We start from the raw sequence: 24066 nt of genomic DNA on the forward strand, positions 1-24066 counted from the left end.
CGCACTGCCCCAGGCGCCCGATCGGCTTGCTCCACCACTGTCTAAGGGTCATCTAGTCCAACCCCTTGAACATGCAGCAATATCTACCAAAACATTCCTGACAGATGGCCATCCAAATTCTGCTCAAAAACTTCCAATGAAGGATAGTCCACCACCTCACACTGGAGTCAGCTCTTACTGTCAGAAAGGTCTTCCTAATGTTTAGTCAGAATTTCCTTTCTTGTAACTTGAAGCCCTTGGTTCGGGTCCTGCCCTCCACAAAAGGAGAAAACAAGCTTGTCCCATCCTCCATGTGACAATCCATGATATATTTGAAGATGGCTATCATATCTCTTCTCAGTCTCCTCTCTTCCAGTTGACTCCATCAACTGTTCCTCATAAGACTTGGTTTTCAGACCCTTTATTATCCTGGGGTGGATCTACACTCATGGTTTATAACATTAAGAAAGAGTTAAGGCATGGTTTTCAAAACATAAGGGTTTTGCTAAGAATGCTAAGAATGTGTTATTAAAACGTGACACCAGAGGGCATTGCAAAGCAACCAGGAACCAGGCAGTAAGAGGAACTGTTATGGAGGAAGAACGTTAAGGTAATGAACTTTTTTTAAAAAACAACAACAGTATGCCCTAGGACATTTTAGAACAATATAGCTAGTATTGTTTTAATAATGTTAAAAAGGTCGGTGTAGATCCAGCCCTGGTCACTCTCCTCTGCACACGTTCCGGAGCTTGTCAATATCCTTCTTAAATTGTGGCGCCTAGATATGGACACATTATTCCAGGTTTGGTCTGACCGAAGGCAGAATTTCTGCTAGAAGATTTAGAGCTACATATAGTCAAAACATGTGGGTATTGGATTTGGGACTGTAGCAGTAAGCCCCTCCCTGACCCACATGCATTTAGTTGTATGCATACAGACTCCATGTAAGATGGCCAGTTATTTAACAGAACACGGTAGGTCGGGGGGGGGGCTGTTACCACAACCCCACTCCCTCCATGTGCTTTCATTGTACTCAATTTGAATGTCTTGTCTAGTGCTACAAAGGACTCAGCATGTTGTCTGTGTAAAACAGGGCAGTACTCCTCTGATTTTCCCTTCTGGCCTTAGATTCACTCATTATTGGACTAAAAGGGGAAATAGGGTGCTGTCGGTTAAACCACAGAGCCTAGGGCTTGCCAATCAGAAGGTCGGTGGTTCGAATCCCCACGATGGGGTGAGCTCCCATTGCTCAGTCCCTGCTCCTGCCAACCTAGCAGTTCGAAAACACGTCAAAGTGCAAGTAGATAAATAGGTACTGCTCCGGCGGGAAGGTAAACGGCGTTTCCGTGTGCTGCTCTGGTTCACCAGAAGTGGCTTAGTCCTGCTGGCCACATGACCCAGAAGCTGTACGCTGGCTCCCTCGGCCAACAAAGCGAGATGAGCGCTGCAACCCCAGAGTCGGCCACGACTGGGCCTAATGGTCAGGGGTCCCTTTACCTTTACCTTTACTCAGGATTTAAGCTTAAGGGCCACAAAGTCTAAGGCTAGAAAGAGACAAGGAGAGCCCAGTCTACAGCTGCTATAGTACTGCCTTGTTTGACACAAGGCTATGCTATAAATGCTGTGTATTTCAGTCCCTGCTGTTGGTTCTAGACAGGTTTAGGGGGGGGGGCAATCAGGAACATAATGGGTGGGACAGCATTGAGGTGGGTGATGGCTACAACCTGAGCAATGATTTGCAGGCAAGTTGTGAGATCCTTGCTCACTAATATCTTGGGATATTGTGGAGTATCCCAACTTGCCTGGGTATAGCTGGAGTAGGTGACTGCAAATCATGACATACTCAGTGGGTAATTCAAATTCCGAATGTGAAAATTTACCTCAGTATTTTAGAACACGAGACACTTTGGCATTTCCTGACTGCTTTGATTTTGGCAGGTATCAAATATGAAATTTCATCAAGCTGTTAACTGTCAAACACTAATACTACCACATGACATCTGTCAAATACAGGCAAATATCCATATGTCAGCTATAATCAAATACGGTCAAATATTATTTATCACATTTTTATCCCAACCTTCCTCCAAAGAACTCGTGGTGGTGTACATTATTCTCCCCACTGCCTCATCCTTGTGATAATATTATGATGTAGTTCTGAGAGAATACATGGCCCGTGGCCATGCAGGGAGCATCATGGCTGAGCGGGCTTTTGAACCCTCATCTCCCTGATTCTAATTTGACATTCTAACCATTACATGATGTTGGCACCAAATAAAGAAATACTATTAAAATGCTATTGCATGCCAACTGTCAAATATAAAATGCCATTGTGCAATGGCTCTCAAAAATTGTCCAGTACTAAACACTCAGATCAAATACAACCAGGTGTTGTATGCAGATGTAAAATATTCAGAGGAAGTCCAGTAAATATTTGAATATTCAGAATACTGTGACTATTTTGCATACCAATTCTCTGATGAGATATTTTCAAGCAAATTGGTTTCAGATCCTACTACTTGTCTTCTAACTTCCAGTCAAAATCCGCCCCACCCCCCGCCCAGCAGTCCTTACTCTGAAGAAGTCACAGCTACCTCACACTGGGTGTTAAGGAGAACAAGGACAAGATCTCCATGTGTGAAGCTGAAGAGATGGAATTAAGCCTACAAAATTAACACTAAAAAAACTTGAGAGACTCCTGTGAACTCCTGTAGCTATGACAACTGGCTGCTGGGGAGACTGCCAGGCATGGAGCCATATTAGAACTCCAGCTGCTTGTAGCTGTGGATCCAAAAGGAGGAAATGAACCGAGCACGTGGGTCCCCTGGAGAAGCCACATTTGCCCTCCGCCACACAGGCACACGCGTGCCTCTCTCCAGGATATTCGGTAATCTATGCGGCTGGTCTCACATGTTTAGATATTTAGGTATCTGCCTGTCAGTGAACAACAAACGAATATCCTGCCATCCCATCTCAGTCTTTCTCTTTCATTCTGTGCACCCAAACACAAATCCTTTTATGCTAGGGATTCCCAGCCTTTAAAAATAACAAAGCCACCTCATCCTAAAGTTGCACCTTGTACTCTGAGCTGCGGATAAATGAATCTGTCAATTTAGGTTTCTCTCAATTTCCCATTTTTTCCAAGCTTCAATTCAGTCTGCCTATTTCCACAGCAGATTTTTTCTCTTTAAGCCCCACAAAAATTAAGCTTTTTTGTACAACTTTCTCCTAATATGCACATTTTTAATGAAATTTTGCCCCATACATACATTTTCCTAAACATTGCTTCATAATTGCTGTATAGTTTACCTACGGCATTTTTACACTTGCCCCTGATGCACAAATATTTGTATGCTTTTTTGGCATTAAAGATAGCAAATTTTGTAGAAGCACAGAGAAGAATTGCAAGGTATAGTTGTGCTTCAGTTCACATATTGGTTCTGGAAGTATGAATTAGGCAGGTGCAAACTGCAATGTGAATCAAATGAATTTCTCCACATACCCCCCCCCCCCGCTGTCCCACCTCTGAGCTCCTCTGTGGAGTCTCCTCGGTTATTAATGGTATGAGTTCACAGGCCACCTTAGGTCATTCTTTGCCTCTGGTTTGCTTTGTCCATCTAGCTAAGATCCATGTGTGCCGCCTCCTTGTTATTTCTTCCATTGCTGGTTGTCTTATCCATGTATTTTCAAATTAAGTTATGCTGTTGTGCTTCAGAAGAGGCAGGCAATTAGAATTTCATCACTAGAGTGACCTGATGCCAAGCAGAGCAGGGCTCTCTCTTGTATTCCTAATAGATATACAGCAAAGGAAATTTCAACAGGTCCAGCTTGGCTCACCTGTGCAGCGCTGGGAGATGAAAAGCTGACCCATACCAAATTCCATCTTCTAAACAACTATTAAAAGTATAAGTAGGAGCTTGCTTCTCTTTTGCATCTGACTACCCTAAATTTCACTAAACCTGACCACGGAATTTACATCCCTCCAGCTTTCCTGTTCATTCCATTGGGATGGGAGAGAAATTCTATTCAGTTTGCATTTAAAAGTGAACTTTCTGAAACAATATGCAGACCAAAACACAGCCATCTTTTGAAATTCACACTGTTCCATATTCTGCTGTGTGGTTCTCCAACCAAGTAATGTGCACAAAAATGCATATATTCATGAAAATAACATAGAAAAATGCATTATATTATGGGAAATTGGTTTGCAAAAATGTGTATATTAGGCAAGACTGCGTACGAAAATGAATATTTTAAGAGACGTTCACACTAAAATGCTGATGAATTTTCATGATGAGGTTTTTAAAAAACAAAAGTTGATGTGGAAAATTTGAGATCTGAATGTAAGGTTGCAAAAAACCTTTTCATAAACCGTGCTGAGGTTTCATTACAATCAAGCAGTATATTAACATTGTGAAATAAATAATATAATACAAAAATGAATTATATTATGGGAAATTGGTTTGCAAAAATGTGTATATTAGGCAAGACTGAAGAAGTGTGCATGCACACGAAAGCTCATACCAAGAACTAACTTAGTTGGTCTTTAAGGTGCTACTGGAAGGAATTTTTTTATTTTGTTTTAAATAAAAATGAGACACTGAGAGAAACTGAAATAGACAGATTCGGTCACCCCTTCATTCCAGTCTGGCAGTATAGGCTGGTCCATTAAGGAAAATGGGACCCTGGACCACCAACCTTAGCCTGCCCCCATTTGCCTGCCTTCTTGCTTATATCCAGTCCAGGGGATGGCACTGCCTGTCAACCTCCCCTCGTCTCGGTCTCTGTCCTTGTAGAACTCAGCAGAGATGAGGACATTGGTTCTGTCATTAGTTCTGCCTCCACCTTCTGTTGACCTCGCTACCTTCCACCCTACCAGATCCAATGGGCACCAGGCACCAGTGGGCCATGTTTTTCTGATTAGTTGTGTATATATCTTAATTCCTATGGTCATTGCTTTGTTTATCCACACATTCCCTCTGGACTGCATTAATCCAGCTCTGCTTGCTCAGTGCCCATAAGGAAAAGGATCCCCAGAAATGGGGAGAGTTGCTGATGGGATCTCTGTGGCTGTTTGTGTTGATATAAAAAATGATTACTGATAAAACTCTTGCAAGGTGCAGAAGTGTTTACCACCTTTAGTGAATCTGTAAGTTCTCATTATTAGTCCCTACAAAAGGGAGACTGGGGCTGAGAAACAGCAACTTGCCAAAGGCTAACCTTGCAATGTAATGACAGAGCTGGGGATTATACTCGTGGCTCCAGGACCAGCCGCAGATGTGTTCTGCTGGGGCATGTGTGAGCAGGTACAGTGGAGAAGAAAACCTGTAGAGAGGAGTAGCCCCATGTGCTGCTGTGCCTATTTTGCCACAGAGGCTGAAGGTGACTGTACTGATGCCCCAGGTATGATTTGCCCCTCACACCTCATTGCGGAACAAGTGTATGGTCCCTGTCATTTGCTTGTTCATCCACCATGCCTGTGGACCTGGCAATAAGACACTATGTCAGACCCTGTGGTGAGAGCATCAGCAGCTTGGGTTGCGCCCAGGCTCTGCAGCCTCCTGCTTTCCCCCAAAGGTGAGATTCCATTACTTCCTTCTGGGCAAGGCCATAGGTCAGAGGCTAGATATCCATGGATTTACAGGGATATTCAACCTTTCTCAATTATGTGTGTACCAGTGACAAGACCTATGCAGGTCTTAGTCTCAGGTCTCCCTCTGCCTCTTTCAAATCTATAACAGGCCTAGTCCAACCATTAGGCCGAATAGGACAAGTGCAACAGGTGGCTGTTCCTCCCAAGGCTCACAGCCATTCTCGTTTGTTGCCACCTAGTCTGTCCTGGGTCTCCTAATGTGGCTCTCTATCACAGATGTGGTGCAGAATGCCAGTGCTGAAGTAAGAGTCAACTGCCAAGTCAGTCAATGTGCAGAGGGCACCATATTGTTTTTTGCCTCAGGCAGCAGCATGTCTTGGGCGAGCCCTGAATCCATCTCTCCCCACCCATATTTCTTCCATTGTGTCCTTCCTCAGCCCTGTCCCAGAAAACACTGCTGTCAATACACAATAATAAGAGCAGCCTACCACCACAGACAAATAAAAAAAACAACCAACAAGCCAACATCCTTCTCCAGAATGGCCTGGTGCCTTTGGCAGCAATGCAGCTTGATCTGCAGTATATGAAACATTCCATGGCAAGGAGCTAAAGATGGTCACCTACTAATGTCTGTGGTGAGATGTATTTAACACTGTGTCCCTCTACCAGTCCCTACCTTGGGATGCGGGTGGCACTGAGCCTCTTGGGCTTGCCAATCAGAAGGTCAGCAGTTCGAATCCTTCCGATCAAATACATAGCAGCAGGTTATACGGAGCAAGTGTCAGTCGATTTGGGAGAGGAACATCCTTAGCTAGTCTGCTCTCTTCTGGTACTTTTAAGGATTTAATATGGGAAAGTGTGGTATTGGCTCTAACTCCAGTGTGCCCAACTCTCCTAGCAAGAGGAATACATGCTGGTCATTTCTGCACTACAGACTCCAATCATCATGGAAGTCCTGGAGGTAGAGGTAGAGGTAGGGCCAGGGCCAGGGCCAGGGCCAGGGCCAGGGCCAGGGCTAGTGCTTAGAGCCAGGACCAGGACCAGGACCAGGACCAGGACCAGGACCAGGACCAGGACCAGGACCAGGACCAGGACCAGGACCCAGGCAAGGTTAGGGCTTAGAACCAGGGCTAGGGCTAGAGCCAGGGTTAGGGTCAAGGCTTAGAACCAGGGCTAGGGCCAGGACTTAGGGCCAGAGGAATATTTAGCATCTTCCTGAATGACAATCCCCAGGATTCTTTGCAGGAAGTCATTTCTTTAAGAAGGTATCAAACTGCCATAGCAATATTTGTTGATTCTGCAACTGACAAACACAGATATCCCTCTGGTGTAAAACTGATGCAAGTTTGTAGTTTAGACATGCCTATGAGCTGCTGAAGAAACACTGTGGTTCAAAAGAAAAAAAAGATAACAGACAATGGTTTGACTGTAAGGAGAAAAGGATTGGTGGACCAGGGCTTGAGATCTTTCAGATCTTGGAGATAGGACTATGAGATTTCAAGAGACACCAGCTAAGCTGGTGGGGCGGGGCGAATCTGTCTTTGTCATTTCATCTCCTAAGGGTGATTGTTGTTGAAACATTAAGTATCTCAGAGCTGTTTTTCATTTTAGCTTTGAGGTATTTGTGAACAAGCAGCTCATGATGTGGGTTGGGACGGGGAGAGGTTAAGCCCAAAAAACAGTCCTGGAGATCAAGGCCAGGAAAGTTCCCACGAGAAACTCTTTCCCACACACTCATGAACTCCTTCCTGCTCCTTTAACACTTTGGCCCTAGACAGGAAGCAGGAGACCAAACTTTCCATGTGGGAATCAGGCACTGATGATAAAAGAAGGCGCTTGCATTGACAGTGGCAGAGAAACCAAATCTGGATTCTTTTACCTCATCCCACATCCGTGCTTGGGGTTGTTTCCAATGTTAGTCCTACTCAGATTAGATCCATTTGAATTAATAGACCCAAGACATTTATGGTTCATTAATTTCAATGGTAGCAACCCTTGGGTTTTATTTTTTCCTTCATTGCTTTGGCCAGAACCAGCAGTTAGTAGTGACAGACCTTTGCTGGGAGGACTCAGAAACTGTTAAGGGGATTAGCCCCAGTTTCCACTACACAGAGAGGGTAGGGGGCATGAGAAAGAGAACGAGAGAGAGAGAGAGAGAGAGAGAGAGAGAGAGAGAGGTGCTACAATTCCCTGACCACCCTAGCATAGGGGATTTGGGTTCAGATCTACACAGATAATAAATAGAAACTGATGACATGAGTGGTGGAAATAACCGCCTTTGCCTTGGAAGTCCCTCCCCCTATTTCCTGGCTTTTGAAGCTGACTGTGGTTACACAGTGGAAAGGAAAAGCACACTGTACATTCTCTAGGACATGGTCTTCTCTTGTCTAGGGGCGCAATGGGACTAGGAGGGCCCATGGAGGGCCCTACAAAAATCTAGAGCTGGCTTTGCCAATGCCTGTTAAGAGGCTGGTGAACATCCCCGGACGTCTGTTCAAGTGTTGTGTGCACAGCTCAATCCCAGGCACAGGGGCTCTAGAGCTGATAATTGCTTTGCTAAGTGCCCTGGGCAGATGGTGTCAAATTGAATCAATGATAGTTTTAGCAGAAGCAAACAGATATTATAAAAGCATTAGGCATCTTCAAAGGGTGACTCACGGTGCACTTGCCAGAGGCGCAGCGGCCTGGTGTTTGGCAGGCAGGCACAGGCAACTGAGAGAGAGGGATGAATAGCCATTTGCCCCTTTGCTGTTCCTTCCTCCATTTTTTTCCAGGGCAGTTTTGCACAGGTGCAAACTGCAAATCCATCCATTAGTTCCACCTTGGCTATTTGCCAGTATGCTATTGGGGAACTACAGGGTCCCAATAGCAGAATGGAACAACCAGTTATTGGGACTGCGCAAGGGCTTGCAATGGTGTCAGACTCTGCTCCGCTGCAATGTGGAAAGCAGTGCTGGAATGATGGGGTTGGGAGATGTAGCTCTATAGTTCACACATGTACGTTGCTTGATTACTATAGACCTGTTTGCTGTACACTTGATGGCTGCTTCATCTTGTGGGAATGTTCAGGGATGCAGGAGAGGATATATTGACTGATTATATCCTTATCCAACTTGTGTTAACAAGTTCCCAAAATATCAGCAGAGTAAAACATTCCCCTTTATCTTAACTTTTCAACGGCAGCATTTGCTCAGGCTTGCTTAAGCCTCTATAATAATCATTCTGGTAATTTTCCCTTATTCCCTCTTAAAATAGAAGACACGACACAGTCCTTTACAAAAGTATAAAAAGAGTTTACTCACATTCTGTTCACATCAGATCCCAGAAGGCAGACTTAAAGCTTAATAAAGTAATATACATTTGGATTCTATCTTATAAGAAGATAGTCCCTTTCTCCTCTCTTGGCTGGGAGCCAAGAGGCCATCTTTAGCTTAGTAGATATTGCTTGTTCGATGGAAGAGAGGCAAGAGAGGTAAGAGAGAGATGGCTGCCCCTACCCGTTGCTTTTATCATTACCTGCACAGGTGAGGCCACACCCACCTCTAGTCACATGCAGAGGAAATCTGTCCCAGCTCAGAGGGAAACAGGAAGTTTACCTGCTGGCTGGACAAACATCCCTCCCCATGTCTAAACATGTACACTCTAGGAATGTTGTAATTGACTGCTCCTGTGTTTCACATCCCACACATCTGTGGCAAGTTAGTTTCCTTAAAGATGCAGATGTGCATAAATAAATAAGAAAAGTACTCTGGACATGTACAAAGCCTCTTTCACTTACCGCTGAGCAGTTGAGCAGGGCTTCCTTCCCAAGGCAGACAGTACATCTAGTATACCTGAAGGAGCGTCTCCACCCCCATCATTCAGCCCGAACACTGACGTCCAGCGCCGAGGGCCTTCTGGCCATTCCCTCACTGCGAGAAGTAAGGTTACAGGGAACCAGGCAGAGGGCCTTCTTGGTAGTGGCACCCACCCTGTGGAACGCCCTCCCATCAGATGTCAAGGAAATAAACAACTACCTGACTTTTAGAAGACATCTGAAGGCAGCCCTCTTTAGGGAAGCTTTTAATGTTTGAAGTTTTATTCTGTTTTTAATGTTCTGTTGAAAGCCTTCCAGAGTGGCTGGGGAAACCCAGCCAGATGGGTGGAGTAGAAATACATTATTATTATTATTATTATTATTATTATTATTATTATTAATCAGAGGCACCCTTTCCCTTCAAAATTAAGCACTGGCTAGACCTTCTTGACATAATTTTGAGAACATGGATCTGTTTCTTTAAAAACTATTGAAACATATGGTGATACCCTCAGCTAAACATTATGCTAGAATTACTTGGTCACTTCCATCTATGTCTAGTGACATCACTCTTTCATGATCGCCAAAGAGTCTTCCAGGTGATCATAAGAGGTGCTTTGGCGATAGTTAAAGGCTGGTGCCAAAGCACCTCTGGGAGGCTAGGCCTGCAGCCACAAGCGAGGGAGAAAGGGGGTGGGTGGACAGGCAAGTGGTGACAGGGGAAGGGGGTGAGGGGCATGGATGTGTAGCAGCACCTATTTTTCTTGGGGGGGGGGGAACCACTGGCTGCACCTGTAGAGAGGGCACTACCCTTCCATTTCTTCTGAAAAATAAGTCCCCCTGGTCTGGGGGGGAAAAAGTGGGAAGAAGCGCAGGGAGAATTCCGGATGACTATGATTGAATGATGGGGTGCCACTAGGGGCGCATTGGAAGATGGCCGACAATAACATCTCTCCGACCCACACGAGGTAATTAAGAGGCTGTGATGGGAGTAAGCAGCCTCCTGGCCCCCCCAAGCAAGTGGGGGGGACTGCCCTTGCCTGCTGTGCCCTATACCACCCCCGAACTCGAGGGGGTGGGGGCACTAGGCAGAAAGCCCTTGTGTGGACCTCGGCTCTCCTGAACGCTGTCTCTGATTCGCGCCTCTAGCTGCAGCAACTTCAAAAGAAACAATTAGGAGGAAGCTAATGCACATATTTCAAGGAAGAATGGGGAGTAAAGACTGCTAATTGAAGAGATCTCTGAGAAAGATGACGGGTTGGATAAACAGGAATATATCATGAGAAGATACACCAAGGCTCGGTATGTCGGCAACGGGACTGGATGGGGGGGGGGGAACTTTCCTTTCTTTTCTCTATGTGATTAACCAAGAATCCCCCCCCCACAAGTCAGAAATGCCGCTTAAATGATCTAAGCTGATGATTTAAGACTGTGTGGAGATAATTTTCTAACCAAAAGCATGTTTTAAGGAGATCGTGGAAAGTATAAGAGCTTTGGGATGATGCAGTAAAAAACAGCGTCGCCATTGTGGAAAGTTCTGTCGAAAGACTTATGTCTGGGAGGAGGAATGGATCTGCTTTCATATTGCGGGCGAGCCTCCTCAGAGGACTAAAAGAAGGTGACAGATTTGCGAAGTTTAATGATGGAAAGAGTGCTTTTATTTATGGAAGTGATGATATATGGAAACCATCTCGATATGGTGATTGGATGAACGGAAAAATTCACACAGGATTATAACTGGTGTTTACTTGCTTAAGGAGATTATCAGAAGAGATCACAAAGAAAAAAGAAAAATATATGAATAAGATGAGACGTGGGAACAGCAAGATAGGACTGGATAGAAATATGAACATTATTTGGACAGATTTGTGGATATTAACGCAGCAGTAAGAAGATGATTGGAATCCCATTCGGAACTTGAAATATGGGTACCCCCAACAAAAAATTTAAAATTCAGCTTTGTAATTTGGAATTTATGTGATGTGATTTGATTTGATTTGATTGGTCGGTTAATAAATATTATTTTTTTTTTAAAAAAGACTATGATTGAATGATGGTATTGTGTGGATGCCCTACCATAAATGAGTGAACAAAGCATTACAAATCCACACAGGTCTATTAATAGCATCAGGCCTATTACTATCTGTATTTTATTTATGTTTTGCAACTATCAGTGAATGATCTGGAAATGTTATTATATTTTATTCTGTGAACTTTGCGAATGTGAGTCGTTCTGAGCATGGTTTAGCACAGGAAAGTGGCATACGAATAAACTGATGATGATTCCTGTGACTATGCTGCGACTAACTCATTCTCTTTGCAACTGAGTAGTGATCTCCCTCCAGAAACGTACCTGACGTCCGGGCTGTAGATGGCCAGCCTCAAAAGGTAGAGGGCAGCGCTGCCCAGTCCGAGTCCAATGAAGCCAATGAGGGGGATGAGCTGGAGAGAGAGAGATGAAAAATACGTAAATAAAATGAATATTTATCAGGGGGACTGGGGAGTTAAAGGGAGCCCTGACACATCAGGAGATTTACAGGGAAAATATGGCACAGCAATCGTATAGCCAAGCTCTAGTACACAGTGTAGCTGTCAGTTTGAGTGACTGAATTAAAAGAGGGGGAGAAAAATAGACATATCTAGGGGAGGAATTGGATCTGGGGATGAGAAATTGCCTGCCACTCCCCATACCTCCCGGGATGGGGGAGAGCAAGGCCTCTTAACACTGGATATTGGATCATATTGGTGGGTGAGTGGGGAATTCTAGGGGCAGTAGAAGGAAGCATGTATTTTCTCCCTCTGCCTGCTGAGCCCTGAGGGAGATGGTTATGAGGGGCGTTTTGTCAACAGCGATGTAACTGATGGAGCTGTGGTTGCTATTTGTGGGAGATGAGAAGATGAGCACCTTTGTCTGGTAAATGAAAGCCATTATTTATTGTGATACACTTAGTATCTTCACTTTTGCACTTCTCCATCCAACTCAGATTGATTTTTATCAACCCACTTACCCATTCTTGACCTCTTTTGTTCACACTGAGTTTTCTTCCTCACACCCCAATCCAATCTTCCTTCCTTCCTTCCTTCCTTCCTTCCTTCCTTCCTTCCTTCCTTCCTCAATGTCATTGAGGAATGCTTAATGGATTAATGCTTATTTCTGGTACAGGCATTCCTACAGGAATGTCTCCTTCCACACAGTCCTGCCATCCATTGAGGACAAGGAAGTGGGCAGCCCTTTAGCATATCCTCCCACTGTCTTAAGTGTCACTGTTGTGAAAGTGTGGTGAAGGGCCTTGCCCACTGTGGCACCCAAGACATGGAGCCTGCTGTCTGGTGAGATCCAACTGGTTTCCTCTTTACAGGAACCAGATTGTGGAATGAGGTTTAATTAACACAGAATATAGGGATACGGCCTTCTGGAGAGGAATAATCATTCTAACAATTTAGTAATAATAATAATAATAATAATAATAATAATAATAATAATAATAAAATAAAATTTATTTATACCCCGCTCTCCCCGGCCAGAGCTGGGCTCAGGGCGGCTAATACCAGTAAAATTACAATAAAAACATAATTGGGGGGGGGGCAATTTTAAATACAGGTTAAAATGCAATTTAAAATTTCAGCATCTTTCAACTTTTTTAATATATAAAAAGTTCCTGGTCCATATGGTTACAACAGTCTGAAAGTACATGGGCAATGCATGATTAAATCTTAAATGCTGATATAGAGGACATGGTAGAGAAAGTTTTCTTTTTTTTATAATAATTTTTATTCAGTTTTTAAAACACATAATTAAAGAACAAACACATCACAACATACAAACAAACATAAACAAATCAAAGATAAATAAATTCATAATCTTATTTTCTTGTAACTTCTTTCAATCGACTTCCCCTTACCTCCCTTTCGCTGCATCCTTATTTTAAAATTTTTTAGCAACCCTTTAGTCAATTTATCCATTTAGTTCCCTTCATTAAATTCCCATAAATTTGTTAATTACAGCTGTAGTTCTCTGCTTCTTACCCCTTGACATCTTAACACTCCTCAATTTTACAACAGTTTTTAAGATATATTTTAAATTTCTTCCAGTCTTCTTCCACTGCCTCTTTCTCCTGGTCATGAATTCTGCCGGTCATCTCTGCCAGTCCCATGAAGTCAATCACCTTTGTCTGCCATTCTTCAAGAGTAGGTAGTTCTTGCATCTTCCAATAATTTGCCAGAAGAATTCTTGCTGCAGTAGTAGCATACATAAAGAAAGTCCTATCCTTCTTTGGCACCAATTGGCCAACCATGCCCACGAGAAAAGCCTCTGGTTTCTTGGTAAATGCCCATTTAAGGACTTTCTTAATTTCATTATAGATCATTTCCCAGAATGCTTTCACCCTCGGGCAGGTCCATCATAGGTGATAAAAGGTACCTTCGTTCTCATTACATTTCCAACATTTATTATTGGGCAAATGGTAAATTTTTGCAAGCTTGACTGGAGTCATGTACCACCTGTAGATCATTTTCATTATATTTTCTTTTAAGGCATTACATGCCGTAAACTTAACACCAGTGGTCCACAACTGTTCCCAGTCAGCAAACATAATGTCATGACCGATATCCTGTGCCCATTTAATCATAGCTGATTTCACCGTTTCCTCCTGTGTATTCCATTTAAGCGGTAGAGAAAGTTTTCTACTGGTCAGGAGGCATAGCTGCACCCTTGCTTTCCCCCATGTACAGTGGTACCTTGGATTAAGTACTTAATTTGTTCCGGAGGTCCGTTCTTAACCTGAAACTGTTCTTAACCTGAAGCACCACTTTAGCTAATGGGGCCTCCCGCTGCTGCCGCGCCGCCAGAGCATGATTTCTGTTCTCATCCTGAAGCAAAGTTCTTAACCCGAGGTAATATTTCTGGGTTAGCAGAGTCTGTAACCTGAAGCGTATGTAACCCAAGGTACCACTGTATTTTGTAAAGAAATATTTTCTCTTTGCTTGCCTTCAATATCTAGTCAGGGCCACAGCTGGGCCACCAACTGAAGCTGAAGGAGAGCACTTCATGACACCAGATCTACTTGTGCCTTGAGTGACCATAGTGGATCCAGAAGAACCCCCAAACTGAGCACCAGCCCCTTTAGAGGGAATGCAACCCTACCTAAAACAGGTTGACCCCACTAGTACAGTCAAAAGAACCAGATGGAGCTTCAGTTTAACCAGCATTTATCCAGTCCATCACTGAGTCTAGACCATCTACTGCCACAGCTGCAGATGCAAAGGATAAATAGAGAGGTGTTTCATCTGCATATTGATGACAATGCCGTTCAAATTCCCGGATGATCCTACTCAGTGGTTTCATGTAGGTGTTAAACAGCATGAGGTATAAGGCTGACCTTTGACACCCCACATTGGAGGGTCCATAGGGTGGAGCATCACCTTCTGGAGATGTCCATCCCAAATACTCCCAGCTAAGTATTCTCAACCAGTCAAGCTGGGCATTACTGGTTGCTGCTGGTGGTTTGGAATGGGGCATAAGGCTCGACACAGATGACTGCTGCTTTTAAGAGTGTTGAAAGTGATATGATAGAGTATGGTTGCTTTTCATGTTGTGTACCCCATCCCAACTTTTGCCTCTGGTAAACAGGTTTTGCAGATTTGGGTAGTGTCACAAAAGCCTGCAAAACTGGTTTGATCAGAGACTACTGTGGAACATACAGCAAGGGGAACAATCCTATTTCCACTATCTGATGCACTATTGCTTGCTTTCCAGCTGATGTCCAGTGCTGAATACTCTGCCTGCCAATAGTTTGATTCTGAGGCTGTTTTCTACAGCAACACTTCTCTCCAAATCCCTACAACACACGTGCACACCCACATACACAAAATGTTTACGTTTGCTTGCCTCTTGGGCTCCAGCTACCATCCCTATTTAACGAAGCTGCCCTGAACGCCAACAGCTTTTGTATCCAATTCCAAGGTAATTTCCTTCCTAGCCTGCTATATGAATCCCCAGGAGGCTGAAGGTGCAAAGCCTCAATCCAAACAGATACAGCAGCCGCTTGACCTTTCCCAAATTGCACTGGCCCCTCATGCCCAGCTAGATGTTTGGAGCATAATGAACCTCTGTGTCTCCCCCCCTGCCCTCTAGGAAACAAATAGCCAGGAGTTTATAATCCTAACTATTGCCATAGAAGCAAATCAAAACATTGCCTACCCCAGAACACAGAGTGGAATCTGGGAAGTAGAGGGGCAAGGCATTCACATAAATATGAGTTTTCTGATTGATTACGGGCTGTGATCTTTGACAGGGCTAGGAATCCAGGTACTGAAAGCTCTATCTGTTGGGGTATATATCCCAAAGATATTTTGTTCTAAGATTCCCCCCCCAAAAAAAATGTCACTTCACATAATTTTCTCTGAGGGTTGATGTAACACAAGGGGAAAGAAAGGGTTGGGAATAAGGATTCATAGGTTTTATTCCCATCATGGAATATTTTATTCCAGTCCAGAAAGGGCCATGGCTCAGCAGTAGAGTACCTGCCTTGCATGTAGAAGGTCCCAGGTTCAATCGCCAGCACCTCCAGGTAGGACTTGGAAAGATCCATTCCTGAAGGAGCATTCCTGAGCAGCCACTGCCATGAGCTTGATGGTCTGACTCGGTATAAGGCAGGGCAGCTTCCTGGGTTCCTATCCATTCTTAATCTCCCATTGGGAGACTTGTTGGCATCCTTCTGGAATCTAGAATAATTTGGCCACCATGAACCCCACAACTTTGCTTGTGACCAGGCAGCCTCCCATTCATTTCCCCATTTTCTTTTAACATCTCAGCATGATCAGTCTGAGGCACAGCTACCCTCCCCACCTCACACCCTTTGGCGCATCCAACTTTCAGCAGACGCCAGGTGCGATTCAGGAGGTTAGAGTTGTCGAGAAATAATGATTTTCCTTTTTTCACATTGTGTGCCGGCCCCATGCCAGGTGGACCTGGCAGTGGCTTCTAGCTGAAACACACCGGATAATAAAGAATGACGCCACAGTCCCAGGGACTTCTGGCACCTCTGCAGAGAGTCAGGGATTACAGACGTATTTCACCATCTGCTGCTGGCGTCTTCTGGGTTATTAATTCTGGGGGAACATCTGAGGATGGGCAACTCACTGGGGATAAACGTATGAATTTGGCTGCCACTGGGAAGAAAGCTGCTGTGGCACTATGGCAGTGGGCATGTGAGCCATGCAGAGGATAGAAGAATGTTGCACTGATAGGTTTTCCAAACGGCTTTCCTGTTCTCCAGGATTTCAGAGGATGCAAGTTGTTCCACCTCAACCCACCCCATTCAAAAGCTTTTTGAAGTGTGAGTTCCAAAAAGTATCTCAGAAAATGTTGTGTAAACAAAGCATGAGGGCCGCTTAATATTTAAATTTAGCCATGAAGGCTCTCAGATTGTCCTCTTCTGTGTTTTCTAAAGGCTTAGCAAAGGGTGCTAGTTTTTAAGGGATGCAACAAGATAGGAAGCTGGTGGTAGTAGCAGCCGCAGTGAGACTGCTCCCTATATTAGTTCAGAGAAAAGGTGAGGAATAGGCTTGTATAACATTATGCATGGCACGGAGAAAGAGGACAGGGAAAGGTTTTTCTGCCTTTCTCAGGACATCAGAACTCGGGGGGCATCTAGTGAAGTGGAATGTTGGGATATTCAGGGCAGGCAAAATGAGAGGAAGTCCTTCCCACAATCACATAGCTAAACTAGTGAATTTGCTCACACATGAGGTGGTGGTGGGCACCAACTTAGATGCCTTAAAAATAGGATTAAACAAGCTCATGGAGGAGAAGGCTACCCATGGCTATTAGCCAGTCAGAGGCAGCATATGTCTTCATCCCAGAGGGGAGAGTACTGCTGCATTCATGTCCTGCTTGCAGGCTTCCCATGGGAATCTGGTTGCCCACTGTGAAAACAGGATGGGCTAGATGGGCCACTGGCCAGATCCAGCAACAATCTACAAATGTTATTATGTGATGCACTAGTCAAATTTTTAAAATAAACTTAGATACATAGATAGATAGATAGATAGATGATAGATAGATAGATAGATAGATAGATAGATAGATAGATGTCAAGGCCGTGGATAAGCAGGGCTGCTTTACTTCAATGTGAGGGAGGTCTAGGTTTGCCATACATCACAAAAATTCCTGACATGTCCTGGTTTCTGGGTGAAAAAATGTCATTGTGGGGGAAATGGCGTCAGGAGCAAAATGTCAGGGAAAACCCAGATGTATGGCAGCACGATGGAAAACCACTGTATTTGGGGGGACGTGTGTGGTGCTGTAGTCTAAACCACTGAGCTTCTTGGGCTTGCTGATCAGAAGGTTGGCAGTTCAAATCCCCGCGACGGGGTGAGCTCCCGTTGCTCAGTCCCTGCTCCTGCCAACCTAGCAGTTCAAAAGCACCTCAAAGTGCAAGTAGATAAATATATAACGCTCCAGCAGGAAGGTAAATGGCATTTCCGTGCACTGCTCTGGTTCACCAGAAGCGGCTTAGTCATGCTGGCCACATGAGCCAGAAAAACTGTCTGTGGACAAACACAGGCTCCCTCGGCCTGTAAAGCAAGATGAGCGCCGCAACCCCAGAGTCGTCTGCAACTGGACTTAACTGTCAGGGGTCTTTTACCTTTTTATTTTTACCCACAAAAACTCAACAGCTTTGCGGGTGTCGGTAATGTTACCTCTTGAAATATGCAGCCTTGGGTACATAGGTCTCCTTAAGGAGCTATAGGAAATACCTAGGGAAGATCTTGCTTTCTGTGACAGGCCCTTGTTGCACACTAATGCCGCAGGGGCAGGAAGGAGGGAGAGAGCTGGTTCCTAGATGGCCATGCTTCCATGCTATGGCTGTCTCAGGTGAGCCCTGCTCAGAACGCGCCGCTGGCCCTGGCTGGCTGGTGAGAGGCACATCCCAGCGGAGGTGGCCTGGAGTGAAATGCTACTGTGGACAGGCTGGGGTAGGCTGCCCAATGGATAGAACGTTGCCCTATGCTGCACTGAACCAGTGATGTGCTGTCATCAGTAAAGTTGTGGCCGTGCATAGCCCACTCTCCTGTCTCTGGCTCGTCATTGCTCCCAGACTCCTGCATTCTTGTGAGGATGTGACTGGAGTACTTGTGCAGGTTTCTTCCTGACTCCTCTTTTTGCATGTGTTCAGATGTGTGTGCCCCCCCCCCCCGCCAACTTGATGGAATTACCTAATGCAAATTATGAAAAAGAAAATGAAAGGGAATGAGGAAAGGAAAGGTAGAGAGGTGGGTGGGAAGAGCAAGTACAATTTACTATGGCACTAAGACTTGTGTTTTAGTGACAGAACATCTGCTGTGCGCGCAAGAGGCCTCAGGCTCCATCCCTGGGATCTCCAGTTAGGGCTGGAAAAGACTCCTTCTCTGAAGCCCTGGAGAGCCAAAGCCAGGCATTGCATACCTGCCAAGTGTCCCATTTTTACACATGAGGTCATGGTGGCCATTTTGGGTGCTGTAATCTTGCTTGCTCTCATGCTGCGCTCTTGCCCCCCCCCCAAGCATTGGGGAGAACTGTGACCTTGTGCAGCAGTCAAAAATGTGTGTTTTGGGGCACCACATGAGATTACACCCCCAAAAAGTGCTTTGAAGGGGCAAGAACACCGCACGCTACTCATCTGGGAGTGTGTCCTGGGACTCGACTATACAGCTGCAAATAAAACGTTTTAAGTGTGTTGTAAAGTGCAATATCTCCTGCCAACCTAGCAGTTCGAAAGTACATCAAAGTGCAAGTAGATAAATATGTACTGCTCTGGCGGGAAGGTAAATGGCGTTTCCGTGCTCTGCTCTAGTTTGCTAGAAGCAGCTTAGTCATGCTGGCCACATGACCCGGAAGCTGTCTGCGGACAAACGCCAGCTCCCTCGGCCTATAGAGCGAGATGAGCGCGCAACCCCAGAGTCGGTCACAACTGGACCTAATGGTCAGGGGTCCCTTTACCTTTAAAGTGCAATATATGACACTAGATGGCAACAATGAGCTATGGCAAATTCAATATATTTTTCAAAACGTTTTTTTAAAAAGCATTTTCAGAGCGTTTTTTATATGTGTGTGGATTCCACCCTGGTATCAATCAGAAAAAGTTGGGTGGTATGTCATTGCAGACAGTGCTGAGCATGGTGGATTTATGGTTTGTCTTGTCATAAGGCAACTTCCTGTGTTCTTATTTTGCTGAGAACTCTAGTCTAGAGACATGGTGGTGCTCTCCATTTATTACTGGACTTCAACTCCCAACAGCCCCCACATTGTCTGGCCTTGTTCTCTTCCCTTGCCCTAGGAGTAGGGGACGGCAAAATGGTGAAAGAAGAGCAAAGGATGCCAGTCGTGGAAAGAGAGTGCAGGAGTGTGGCTGCCATGTAGGAATTACTGGATGTGGGACTTTTCTCCTGGCTTTGGGCGTGCCGGGGGGGGGGGCACCTGCCCCCACAGATCGAGTACAGTGGTACCTCGGTTAAGTACTTAATTCATTCCGGAGGTCCATTCTTAACCTGAAACTGTTCTTAACCTGAAGCACCATTTTAGCTAATAGGGCCTCCTGCTGCTGCTGCCGCCGCGCTGCCACTACGCGATTTCTGTTCTCATCCTGAAGCAAAGTTCGTAACCTGAGGTACTATTTCTGGGTTAGCGGAGTCTGTAACCTGAAGCGTATGTAACCACTGTAAATCAATGAAAATAACTGAGGTTCAGCCCCCCTAACATTAAGCCTGCCCCCTATCATAAATCCTGGCTATGCCCATGCTCCTGGTCCAGATTTTTCTTCTTCTACATGCGCAAGACAACTATAGTGCCAAGTCTCTGCTACTCTGAGAGAGAGAACTTCACAAAATCCCATCACCACCAGGCAACACAGCTACTGCTTCTCATCAGCCTTGCTTTGTGACAATGGCAAGTTTCTGCTCTGTTTCTGTACCACCAGCAGAGTTCTGGGGTTGCAAGCCTTTTCCTTCCTTCCTTCCTTCCTTCCTTCCTTCCTTCCTTCCTTCCTTCCTTCCTTCCTTCTCAGTTGGCGGTAGATGTGGAATTGGCATTAATCATAGGCTGAGGCAGTTGGGCTCCCTGGGAAGTGCAGCCACACAGCAGCAGGAGAAGCTGTTGCAAGGTGAAAATGCTGATCCACATGGATGGTGCAAAGAACAGCTGATGGTGGATAATGGATGGTGTGTCAGGGCTGCACCAATCCCCCTACTTCTTTCAACCTATCAGAGGCAGGCAGAGCTTAGCGCTCACAGTTAACCCGTTGCACCCTCTCCAACTGCTGCTATTTCCCAGGGACAGTCCCGGTTTTCTAGCATCTGTCTCTGGTAAATCATTGTCTCCTTTTCTCTTCTTTTTGCCTCTGTGGGAAGAATTTGGGAATGCCCTTTTTAAAATGTTGATAGTGGGTGCACATGTGCACTAGAATTTGTTTGCTTCCCCACTCCCCCATAATTGCTTACCCAAATAGGAAATCTTGGTGAATACAGTGGTACCTTGGGTTACAGACGCTTCAGGTTACAAACTCCACTAACCCAGAAATAGCACTTTGGGTTAAGAACTTTGCTTCAGGATGAGAACAGAAATCACGCGGCAAGGCCCCATTAGCTAAAGTGGTACCTCAGGTTAAGAACAGTTTCAGGTTAAGAACGGACCTCCAGAACAAATTAAGTTCTTAACCCAAGGTACCACCGTATCTGAGTTGCAACAATGGTGACTTCAGGTGTGTGTGTGTGTGTGTGTGTGTGTGTGTGTGTAAAAACTGAGGGGACAATTTCAGAAGCAAAATTCTTCCAAAGGCTCCTCTGGATGACCTGTTTGTTCAGCAGCCATCCTGATTTGCTGGCACAAAGCTTTTAAAAACATACGCAGAGGTTAGACTATGTTCCACACAGAGCAGACCATTGAAATGAATAGATAAGATCAACTTAAGGTGGTTTTTTTCATTTTCAGTGGGTCTTCTCTGAGTAGGATATGACTGTATGTTCAGTCTGTATTGAGCATTTGTTCTGATTTGTTTGCAGGGAGCTTTGACGACAACGAGCATTTGCCCTGCATTCATCCTGATTCCCTTGCAGGGTGTTCATTAGGGTTATAACCAGCAGCAGAGGGGTAGGCAGCAGGCAGATCATTTGGGGCAGCGCAGAGCCTGCGGGCGCTCAAGCCACCGCGTCACTAGGAGAGATGCTTGGCTCGGCTGCGCTACAGGCCCCGCGGTGAGTGCATTTTGTCACACCCCTCAGTGGTGACACCTGGGGCGGTCCGCCCCCACTGCACCCCCTTCCTCTGCCCCTGGTTATAACTTTTTGACTTAAAAAATAATAATTCCTGTATCATAAAGGAATGTTCTTTTGCTTAAAAACACTAAAAAAGGGACTAATTCTTCTCATTTGTGAAAAATATCACCCTGAAATGAAAAGGTGGAATCACCATGTATCTAATGTTACTACTCAATGAAAATGAGTTCAAGAACCTGTCAAAAATATTGAAACCTTACCAAAAAAAAACACATTATGGGTATGGAGAACCACTGGAAGCCGGAGCCATCCATACTCCAGATACCAAGAAGTGCGCAGAACACACAATCAAAGTGATGTGGAAACTTTATGGTGCTTGCAGCAGAAACAGAGACAAACTGCAACCTCGACTTATTCTAAGCAATAAGAAGTGATGTACAATGTACAAAACATTGTACAAGTATTAGAAAAATTGCAAGCTCTATTTTTCCTGTATTTTAATACATAATTAACATTATTATGTAATAATTACATAATACATTATACTGTTATATACGGTATACAAAAATCAATTTATTGATTTTGGGGTGACCTTTTTTCAAAAGATTTGGAAATTACAGTTAATTCCTTTGTTTTTAGGCAAAAATTCATCTAACTAAGATACAGGAACATGAGGTTGTAAAAAAAAGTTATAACCCTATTGTTCATACACATCTTCCTATTAATCATTCATTCATCTCACACTTTTCAATGCATTTTGTTGTCATTTCCCTACCTGCAAAAAGTCTATTATTATTATTATTAGATTTGTTGCACCAGGGTGAAAGAGCCCCTTAATCTGCTTCAATTGCACAAGCCTAAATTTCCCAGTATGGACCTGAAGCTCTCCTGCAAAATAGTGACAGTTTGAAGGTACCCCAAATACTGGTGGGTGGGTGTTATAGTGACAGCATTTCTTTTTTCTTCTATCTCCCCCCATCTTTTATTTTCTTTTAGCACTTCTCAGCAGATGTTAACTGCAACCTGCTGTTAGCACTGTTTGGGACATCTATGTTGTGGGAACTGGTGGATTCTGAGAGATAAACGGACCTTCCAGGATGCTGTTTGCTGAGAGTGGTTGTGGTCTAGAGGTGTGGGGTGGGGTTGTTCCGAGAGTTAGATTGTCTCTAGGAGGTTGGTTAGATTGTCCATTTGCCAATGCTTGAATAAAATTCCTCGGATGAGACCAAGTGCAGATCTATAGCAAGCGAAAACCAGTAACCTTTAAGAGAAAATCTGGATTTAAGTGTTTATGTATCCTTCCCTGTATGGAATGGAAAAGCTGTGCTCCTTTATTCTCCCCTCCCCCCTCTCTCTCTCTCTCTCTCTCTCTCTCTCTGTATGTGTAGGCAGCTCAGGCAAGTCCATCTCCCCCCTCCCCCATTTTTAGCCTGTGAGAGGGGAAATTGTATTTATATCAAGGCCTCATGGGCATATATAATTTATCAGGGTTTATTCATATTTGTAAACAAAATCCCTGTCATGAATTTTTGATGGAAAGCGAGACAATGGCTTTGGGAGGCGGGATAAAGGGGGTGGGTGGGTTGGGGTGGGTTGTAGGTTTTCCATTCTGTCACTGAAATTTCTGAAGTGGGGGGAACAGTTAGATCACAACATATGAGGGGAAAGATGGGGGCGGGGAACCACCTTAAGCTGGCTTTCGAATTTGATGGGGGGGGGGGTGAATCGGAACCTGCTGTGTGTTGATTTATTCTTAGAGTGTTGAAAAACCCCTTAGAGACATCCGATATAACAAGGTAAATAACAACACATCAAATCTCCCCTCTTGCCAATTGCGCGCCAGCCGTCCACGGACATCTAGGGTTAGGGAACAAACTACCAAGAATTAAATATGCATAAGCTTGCCTCTATGGGTGGAGGGAGAGAAACGCTCAAAAGCCTGGGCTACCAAGTAAATAAATAAATATTTTTGGGAGAAAGAGAGAAAGAAAGATGCCTTTGAATCCCATGAAACTACCCACCTGCCCTATACAGTCAAAGCACAATTATGTCACTTTAAACAGTCATGCCCCCACCCTCAAAAGAATCAGGGGATTGTTATATGGTGGGTAGGGCTGCCATATGTCTGGATTTACCTGGGGGGCACGCGAGATTTGTTCTGGATCTTAGGTAAGTCAATTGAAAAAATTGAGGTTTTCAAGCTCAACAACTTTTGGGGGGTCCTGGATTTTACTTTTGAAATATGGCAACCCTAATGGTAGGCAGTGGCATAAAGTCCAGAGTTTAAAATAGGGATAGGGAATCTAGGGGCCCTTCTGACGGGGCCGGCCCACCCATGAGGCAAGGTGATCCAGACAGGGCAGCAGACAGCGGCATAGCTAGCCACTCGGGTGCCTGGGGCGGTGCGCACGCCCTGCAGCTGGGGGCGGAGCGAGTCGCCCATGGT

General features: G+C 44.8%; 1 protein-coding gene across 1 annotated transcript in view; it reads right to left on the reverse strand.

Moving 5' to 3' along the window:
• The window catches only part of NDUFA4L2 (NDUFA4 mitochondrial complex associated like 2), a 33852-nt gene that overhangs the window by 7494 nt on the left and 2292 nt on the right, over positions 1–24066 (reverse strand). The window contains exon 2 of the mRNA XM_081851904.1: positions 11722–11810. Coding sequence (XP_081708030.1) covers positions 11722–11810 — 89 coding nt within the window. The remainder of the gene's footprint in view (positions 1–11721; positions 11811–24066) is intronic.

Source organism: Podarcis erhardii, assembly GCF_964252035.2.
Source record: "Podarcis erhardii genome assembly, chromosome: 2".
Classification (NCBI taxonomy): domain Eukaryota; kingdom Metazoa; phylum Chordata; class Lepidosauria; order Squamata; family Lacertidae; genus Podarcis; species Podarcis erhardii.